At 59.9% G+C, this 8,887-nt stretch overlaps 1 protein-coding gene and 1 long non-coding RNA gene across 2 annotated transcripts in view; both read left to right on the top strand.

The window, feature by feature from the left end:
• The first annotated feature begins 1,203 nt into the window (after positions 1-1,203).
• Positions 1,204-1,870, top strand: LOC120508191. Its single transcript, XR_005628951.1, has 2 exons — positions 1,204-1,373; positions 1,661-1,870. It is a non-coding gene; the product is annotated as an uncharacterized LOC120508191 (long non-coding RNA).
• Positions 1,871-5,507: 3,637 nt separating this feature from the next.
• The window catches only part of SF3B2 (splicing factor 3b subunit 2), a 15,896-nt gene continuing 12,516 nt past the window's right edge, over positions 5,508-8,887 (top strand). The window contains exons 1-6 of the mRNA XM_039721561.1: positions 5,508-5,584; positions 6,672-6,720; positions 7,339-7,404; positions 7,897-8,091; positions 8,433-8,492; positions 8,725-8,814. Coding sequence (XP_039577495.1) covers positions 5,508-5,584; positions 6,672-6,720; positions 7,339-7,404; positions 7,897-8,091; positions 8,433-8,492; positions 8,725-8,814 — 537 coding nt within the window. The remainder of the gene's footprint in view (positions 5,585-6,671; positions 6,721-7,338; positions 7,405-7,896; positions 8,092-8,432; positions 8,493-8,724; positions 8,815-8,887) is intronic.

Genomic DNA, 8,887 nt, shown 5'->3' with positions numbered 1-8,887 from the left:
GGGCAGTTTTGGGGCAGTTTGGGGGAGTTTGGGGTGGTTTGGAGAGGATTTGTTCTTCCTGTATTTCTGCTCTCCATGTCCTTTGTCCCCAGTGTCCCCAATGTCCCCTGCTCTCACTGCTGTATGCAGTCCCAGTGTCGCCAGTGTCCCCGATCCCCCTGCTGTCCCTGATGTCCCCTGCTGTCCCCAACGTCCGGTGTCCCCAATGCCCCAGTGTCCCTGCTGTTCCCCGCTGTCCCCCGATGTCCCTGCTGTCCCCAACGCCCCAGTGGTGTCCTGGTGTCCCCGTGTCCCCAATGCCCCGGCGTCCCTGCTGTCCCTGCTGTCCCCAACACCCCGGTGTCCCCGTGTCCCCCCTGTCCCTGCTGTCCCCAACGCCCCAGTGGTGTCCTGGTGTCCCCGTGTCCCCAGGCCCTGGAGCGGGCCGGTGTTCCCTGCTGTCCCCGTGTCCTGCTGTCCCTGCTGTCCCCGTGTCCCCAACACCCGTGTCCCCGTGTCCCCAACGCACCAAAGAAGGGGAGCCCCAATGTCCCCCCAGTGTCCTCCCAGTGTCCCCCCAATGTCCCCCCAGTGTCCCCCCAGTGCCACCCTGGGGACGGCAGCCCCCAAAACTCGGGGGGTTCCCTTGGGATTTTTGGGGTTTTTTTGGGGTCATTCCCGGGGTTTTTGGGGTCCCCGATTTTGGGGTGCAGCCACCAAAGAAGGGGAGCCCCAATGTCCCCCCAGTGTCCCCCCAATGTCCCCTCAGTGCCATCCTGGACAGCCCCCAAAACTCGGGGGTTCCCTTTGGGATTTTGGGGATTTTTGGGGTTTTTTGGGGCTGTTCTTGGGGTTTTTGGGATCCCCCTGATTTTGGGGTTCCCCTCTGATAACGGGGTGCAGCCACCAAAGAAGGGGAGCCCCAATGTCCCCCCAGTGCCACCCTGGGGACGACAGCCCCCAAAACTCGGGGGTTCCCTTTGGGATTTTGGGGATTTTTGGGTTTTTTTCGGGGCTGTTCCTGGGGTTTTTGGGGTTCCCCTGATTTTGGGGTGTCCCTCTGATTATGGGGTGCAGCCACCAAAGAAGGGGAGCCCCAATGTCCCCCCAGTGTCCCCTCAGTGTCCCCCCAGTGCCACCCTGGGGACAGCAGCCCCCAAAACTCGGGGGTGCCCTTTGGGATTTCGGGGATTTTTGGGTTTTTTCGGGGCCGTTCCCGGCGTTTTGGGGGTCCCCCTGATTTGGGGGTCCCCCTCGGTTTTCGGGGCGCAGCTGCTGAAGAAGATGAGCTCCAGTGACACCCCGCTGGGCACGGTGGCGCTGCTGCAGGAGAAGCAGCGCGCGCAGAAGACGCCGTACATCGTGCTGAGCGGCTCCGGCAAGAGCATGAACGCGTGAGCGCCGCACTGGGAGCACTGGGAGCACTGGGAGCACTGGGATGGGACTGGGAGCACTGGGGGGGAACTGGGGGGGACTGGGGTTGCTTGGGAAGAGGGTGGAGCAGATGGGGAGGGGATTGGGGGGGACTCAAAGGGGACTGGGGGGGATGCAGGGAACTGGGATGGACTGGGATGAGCTGGGAGGGACTCAAAGGGCACTGGGAGGGACTGGGGGGGACTGGGAGCACTGGGAGGGGACTGGGAGCACTGGGACGCTGACCCCGCCTCCCTTTTCCTTCCAGGAACACCATCACCAAGTGAGGGACACCTGGGGACACCTTGGGGACATCGCCAGACACCCTGGGGACACCCTGGGACTCCTCAGGACACCCCTGGAACCCTGGGGTCACCCTGGGGACACCCCTGGGGACATTCCTGTGACATTCCTGGAACCCTGGGGACACCCCTGTCCCCTCCCCGCCCCTGGGGACAATAAAAGCCTCCGGGAGTCACTTTGTGTCACCGCGTGTCACTGGGGGGGAGGGGACACCCAGAGCCACCCCAGTGCCACCAGCGTCCTTTATTGGGGACCGGCCCCGCCCCGCCCCGTGTCCCTGTCCCTGTCCCCAGTGTCCCTGTCCCTGTCCCCAGTGTCCCTGTCCCCACTGTCCCTGTCCCCAGTGTCCTCTGGCTGCGGGGCCTCGGTCCCCATTTTGTCACTCGTGTCCCCTGTGTGTCCCTGGCTGCCGTGCTCCGAGCTGTCCCCAGTGTCCCCTTCGCTGTCCTTGGTGTCCTCCTTGTCCTCGTTGTCCCCATCAGTGTCCCCGGTGTCCTCCTCGTCGTCCCCTTGGCTGTCCTTGGTGTCCTCGTTGTCCTCCTCGTTGTCCTCCTCACTGTCCCCGTCGCTGTCCCCGGTGTCCCCATCGCTGTCCCCAGAGCTGTCCCCGGTGTCCCCAGGGGTCCCCCCCCGGTTGGTGTTCCGGCCCCGCCCCGCCCCGTGTCACTGTCACTGTCCCCAGTGTCCCTGTCCCTGTCCCCAGTGTCCTCTGGCTGCGGGGCCTCGGTCCCCATTTTGTCACTCGTGTCCCCTGTGTGTCCCCGGCTGCCGTGCTCCGAGCTGTCCCCAGTGTCCCCGTCGCTGTCCTTGGTGTCCTCCTTGTCCTCGTTGTCCCCATCAGTGTCCCCAGTGTCCCCGTCGCTGTCCTTGGTGTCCTCCTTGTCCTCGTTGTCCCCATCAGTGTCCCCAGTGTCCCCGTCGCTGTCCTTGGTGTCCTCCTTGTCCTCGTTGTCCCCATCAGTGTCCCCGGTGTCCTCCTCGTCGTCCCCTTGGCTGTCCTTGGTGTCCTCGTTGTCCTCCTCGTTGTCCTCCTCACTGTCCCCGTCGCTGTCCTTGGTGTCCTCCTTGTCCTCGTTGTCCCCATCAGTGTCCCCAGTGTCCTCCTCGTCGTCCCCATCGCTGTCCTTTGTGTCCTCGTTGTCCCCGGTGTCCTCCTCGCTGTCCCCATCGCTGTCCCCGTCGCTGTCCCCGGTGTCCCCATCGCTGTCCCCAGAGCTGTCCCCGGTGTCCCCAGGGGTCCCCCCCCGGTTGGTGTTGACAAAGAGCCCCTGGTCCTCGCTGGGGGTCACACGGGGGGGTCACGGTGTCCCCAAAGGGTGGCACCATGTCCCCAAAGTGTCCCCAAAGGGCCACCAAGTCCCCAAAGTGTGACACCATGTCCCCAAAGGGCCACCATGTCCACAGAGGGTGACACCGTGTCCCCAAAGTGTGACACTGTGTCCCCAAAGTGTCCCCAAAGTGTCCCCAAAGTGCCATCGTGTCCCCAAAGTGTGACACATGTCCCCAAAGGGCCATCGTGTCCCCAAAGGGTGACACGTGTCCCCAAAGTGTCCCCAAAGGGCCACCGTGTCCCCAGAGGGTGGCACCATGTCCCCAAAGTGCCATCATGTCCCCAAATTGTGGCACCGTGTCCCCAAAGTGTGACACATGTCCCCAAATTGTGACACTGTGTCCCCAAAGTGCCACCATGTCCCCAAGTGTCCCCCTGACCCCTTTAACCCCCCCCATTCTGAGCCCCCTCCCCATTATTGTCCCCATTAATGACCCCAATTAACCCCCTTAATTATCACCCCCAATGAACCCTCCCATTATCACCTCCAATTAACCTCCCCCAATTATCAACCCCAATTAAAGTCCCATTATTGTCTTCACTAATAAACCCCAATTAACACCAATTATCGCCCCCCCAATTAACATTTCTATTAACCCAAATTAATTAAGACTCCATTATTACCTCCATTTAACATCTCCATTATCCCAAGTTAATTAAGATCCCATCATTAGCCCAAATTAACAGGTCCGTTACCCCAAATTAATTAAGATCCCATTATTGCTCCCCAATTAATTCCCATTATTGCCCCCCAATTAACATCTCCATTATTCTCAATTAATTAAGATCTCATTATTACCCCTTAATTAATGCCCATTACCATCCCCCAATTAACGCCACCTCCCTGCCCCCGATTATCAAATTAAAATTAAATTAAAGCAAATCCCAATTAACCCGAATTCACCCCCCCATTAGCACCCCCCAGTTAATTAACCGCCCCTAATTAACTCACCCCTCCCGGGGGTTTTTCCTCTCCAGGGGCGCGAAGGCCTCGGGCCTGGGGGGGAGGGGCCGTCAGGGGGATTTGGGGGCAATTTTGGGGCATTTTGGGGTTTTTTGGGGGATTTTGGGGGTGGTTTGGGGGATTTTGGGGTGGTTTGGGGGTATTTTTTAGAAATTTGGGGGTGTTTTGGGGGAAGTTTGGGGTTTTTTGGGGTTTCATTTGGGTATTTTGGGATATTTTTTGTATTTTGGGGTTGTGTTTTGGGGAACTTGAGGGTATTTTATGGGTTATTTTGGGGTGGTTTGGGCTATTTAGGGTTTTTGGGGGTCTATTTTGGGGTATTTTCAGGGTGCTCTGGCGTATTTTGGGGTTTTGGGGCGGCATTTTTGGGTAATTTTTGGTGTTTAGGTGTTTTTCAGGGGGTATTTTTTTGTATTTTGTGGTATTTTTGGATTTTAAAGGATACCTTGGGGTATTTTTGGGTGTTTAGATGATTTTTTTTTTGTAATTTGGGGTGTTTTTAGGTATTTGGGGGTATTTTGGGGGTGTTTCAGGGGTATTTTGGGGTTTTGGGGAATATTTTTAGGTATTTTGGGGTTTGGGGAGGGTATTTTGGGGCAATTTGGGGGTATTTTGGGGTTTGGGGAGGGTATTTTGGGGCAATTTGGGGGTATTTTGGGGTTTGGGGGGTATTTAGAGTTTGGGGGGTATTTTGGGGGTAATTTTGGGCTATTTTTGGGTTTTTTAGGGTTTTGGGGTGGTATGTGGGGGTATTTTCGTGTTTTGGGGAGGGTATTTTGGGCTATTTTAGGGTTTTGGGGGGGTATTTTCAGGTTTTGGGGGTATTTTCGGGTTGGGGTGTGTACTTTGGGGTATTTTTGGGTTTTGGGTGTCTCACCCTGACCACGCTCTGTCCCCCGCTATCCCCCGGTGTCCCCGCTGTCCCGGATGTCCCCACAGTGTCCCCAGTGTCCCCAATGTCCCCGCTGTCCCCTGTCTCACCCTGACCACGCTCTGTCCCTCCGCGGGCCGCACGCGCTCCTCCAGCAGCTCCCGCACCACGTGCTTCCGCTTAGTGGCGCGCGACATGGCGGGGCTGGGGGACACGGGGGGGGCGCTCAGGGACCCCCGGGCCGGGGGGGGCTCCGGGACCCCCCCGGGACCCCCCGGACCCCGCCCCCACCGCGCCCCGCGCGCTCACCTGCGGCGGCACTTCCGGGTAGAGCGGCGGCGGAGGCGACGTCACTTCCGGAAAGAAAGGAAGCGATGAGGCCACGCCCCCAAGAAGGCGGGGTCGCGAACAAACACCGCCCACAAAGGGGCGGGGTTAACCGGAGCCGAAGTGGGCGTGGCCTGAAGGAAGCCGCGCTCGTGGGAAATGAATGGCCGCGTTTGGGGGCGGGGCCAGGACAGGGGGCGGGACTTTCGTCTGCATAATGAGCGCGGGTATGCAAATGAGGAGCTGGATCACGAAGAGGCTCATGCAAATGAGCTGAGATTCCCGTGTGATGTAAATGAGCGCTGGTTTGGGGCGGTGCCATGCAAATGAGCGTGAATACGTGCAGAACATGTGGGCGGAGCTATGCAAACGAGGACCTGCGGTTTGGCGGGAAGCGGTGTGGGCGGGGCCATGCTAATGAGCAGGTCTAGCGGATCCTGTGACGTCACTCCAACAGCGCTCACGTCACCACCCCCTCCGCCGCCGTGACGTCACCACGCTCTCCATTACCTCCAATACCTGCGCGAGCCCCGCCCCGTTCACCTCGTGACGTCAGCGCGCGCGCGCGGCGCCGCGCTCTCTGATTGGCTGCGCCGCGCTCGGTGGCGGCCGGGCCAAGATGAGATTTGGGATGGAGCCGTGAGGGGAACGAGGGGCAGATCTGAGGAGTGGGTGGAAAACTGGGGACGCTCGGGGTCACCTGAGGGGACTTGGGGGAGATCTGAGGGGTAGGAGGGGAAATTTGGGAGGTTTTGGGGTCGTCTGAGGGCAAGAGGGGGCATTTGGGGATTTTGGGGTCACCTGAGGGGATTTGGGATGGAGCCGTGAGGGGATTTGGGATGGAGCCGTGAGGGGATTTGGGATGGAGCCGTGAGGGGAACGAGGGGCAGATTTGAGGAGTGGGTGGAAAACTGGGGAGGCTTGGGGTCACCTGAGGGGACTTGGGGGAGATCTGAGAGGTAGGAGAGAAAATTTGGGGTTTTTTTGGGTCGCTTGAAGGGAGATCTGAGGAGAAGTGTGAAAATTTGGGGGTTTCAGGGATCACCTGCGGGGAGATCTGCAGGGTAGGATGGAAATTTGGGGGTTTTGGGGTCACCTGCAGCATGGGGTGGAAATTTGGGGGTTTCTCGGGGCTTTTGGCGTCGTTTGAGGGGAGATCTGAGGGGAAAGGGGGAAATTTGGGAGGTTTTGGGGTCACCTGGGGGAGTTTGGGGAAGATCTGAGGGGTAGGAGGCGAAATTTGGGAGGTTTTGGGGTCGTCTGAGGGCAAGAGGGGGCATTTGGGGATTTTGGGGTCACCTGAGGGGATTTGGGGGATTTTTGGCATTCCCTGGGGAGATTTGTGAGTCCTGAGTGGAGTTTTGGGGACCCTTGGGAGGGAATTTTTGGGGTGCTGAGGGGTTTTGATGGTCTGTGGAGGAGCAGAAGATTTTGGGGGGTTCTGGGGCAGAATTTGGGGGTCCCTGACCCCCCTTTTTCCCCCCAGGGACCCGTGAGGAGCTGCTGGAGCGGCTCCAGGCCTACACGCTGCAGGTGAGACCCCCAAAATGGGGGACCCCAAATTCTGCCCCGTCCTTGAGTCCCTTTGAGGAGGGAGAATTCATTTGGGGGGGGGTTAATGCTATTTTGCAGGGGGTTTATTGTGATTCTGAGGGGTTAAATGTGATTTTTGGAGAGATTAATGGGAATTTTAGAGATTTAACGTGATATTGGAGGAGTTTAATGGGGTTTTGAGGGATTTAATGGGGTTTTCAGGGTGTGAATGGGATTTTGGGGGATGGAATGTGATTTTGGGGGCAGTTTAATGGGATTTTGTGGGATTTAATGGGATTTTTGGGGGATTCAGTGGGATTTGGGGGTGGTAATGTGGTTTGGGGGGAGATTAATGTGATTTTGGGAGGGCTTAAAGGAATTTTGGGATGGTTTAATGGGATTTTGGGGGGATTTAGTGGGATTTGGGGGTGTTAGTGTGATTTTTGGGGTGTTGAATTTGATTTTTGGGGGGTTTAATGTGACTTTAGGGGGGGGTTATTCCACTTTTTGGGGGGTGGGAGGGCTCCTGCTGCCCCCACCCTCCCTGAGGGGGGTCCCCATGTCCCCTCGGAGCAGGGGGGGCTCACAGGGACCCCTCCCCAATTTGTGCCCCCCCAGACTGGGATCGTGCTGAGCCGCCCCGCCCTGCGCCCCGAGGAGGGGGACAAGGCCCCGCCCCCCCAGGTGGGATTTTGGGGGGTCTGGGGGGGGGGTTGGGTCACTCCAGGGACCCCCAATTGGGGCAACATCCCTGGGTCATTTTGGGGGGGTTTAGGGTGTTTGAAAGCTCTAAATTTTGGGGTGGGGGCGTCAATGACACCCTGATTTGGGGTGAGGGAATAAACCTTCCAGAGCCCAAATCTGGGGTGTTTAAAGTGTTAAATTTTGGGGTGGGGGCATCAATGATGCCCTGATTTGGGGTGGGCGGGACTAAAACCTTCCAGAACCCAAATCTGGGGTGCTTGGGATGTCGGGTGGGGGCATCAATGACACCCTGATTTTGGGGTTGGGGGGGGTAAAATTCTCCAGACCCCCCCAAACTTGGTGTGGGCAGAGCATTAAATTTCGGGGGGGGGGCTCAGGAGTTTCCAACCCCTCCCACCCCTGACCCCTGGGGGATGGAATTTCGGGGTGGGGGCGTCCCGGGCGCCCCCCCTGACCCTGGTGCCCCCCCAGCTGCCCCCAGCGCTGCCCCTGCAGCACCCCCTGGTGCCCCCCCCTCCCCCGCCGGGGCTGGGGCTGGGCTTCGGGCTGGGGGGGCCCGTGGGGGGGGTCCCGGTGCCGCCCCCCCCCGCGGGGCTCTCCGAGGAGGAGCGGCTGACGCTGGCCCAGCAGCAGGCGGCCCTGCTGCTGCAGGAGGAGCGGGCGCAGGTACGGGGGCATTCGGGGTGGGGGGCACCCTTGGGGGGCATGGCCGCGGGGGGGGCTTGGTGGTGTTTTGGGGGTTAGAGCAGCCCTGCTGCTGCAGGAGGAGCGCGCTCAGGTCTGGGGGGGCATTTTGGGGTGGGGGGCTCAGGGCTGTGGGATTTGGGGGTGTTTAGAGGGGCCCAGGGCCGTGTTGGAGGGGATGGGGCCCCCTTGAGGGGGACTGAGCTGAGGAGCTGAGCTGAGGGCTGGTTTTGGGGTGGGATTTGGGGGCGTTGAGGGGTTGGTGACCCCTTTTGTGGGCACCCTTGGGTGCTGGGGGGTCCTGACTGTGCTCCCCCCGCCAGGGCCAGCACCCGTTTGGGGACAAGGCCAAGGAGCAGGAGCTGCTGGAGCAGCAGAAACGGGTGAGGGGGCACCCCGGGGTTTGGGGGGCACCCTGGGGCTTTGGGGGGCAGCCAGGGCTGGGGGACACCCCTGGGTTCTGATTTCTGGGGGGGGTCTCTGTGATTTCTGAGCACTCCTAGGGGTCTCCCTGATTTGGGGTGGGGTCCTGGGGGTCTCCCTGATTTGGGGGGGGTCTCCTTCATTTGAGGAGGGTCCCGGGGGTCCCGCTGACCCCCCCTCGTGCCCCCCCAGACCGAGGACTCCGGGGTGGGCCCCAAGATCCCGCAGGCGCTGGAGAAGATCCTGCAGCTCAAGGAGAGCCGCCAGGAGGAGCTGGTGACAGTGCCGGGGGTCTCGGGTGAGCCCTGCCCCCCAGTGCCACCCCCCGTGTCCCCTGCCACCCCCCCAGTGTCCC

The sequence above is a fragment of the Passer montanus genome, unplaced genomic scaffold, assembly GCF_014805655.1.
Source record: "Passer montanus isolate IOZ18808 unplaced genomic scaffold, ASM1480565v1 scaffold454, whole genome shotgun sequence".
NCBI classification, from domain to species: Eukaryota; Metazoa; Chordata; class Aves; order Passeriformes; family Passeridae; genus Passer; species Passer montanus.
The sequence above is the reverse complement of the archived record's forward strand: the minus strand, read 5'-3'. Positions and strand labels throughout refer to the sequence as shown.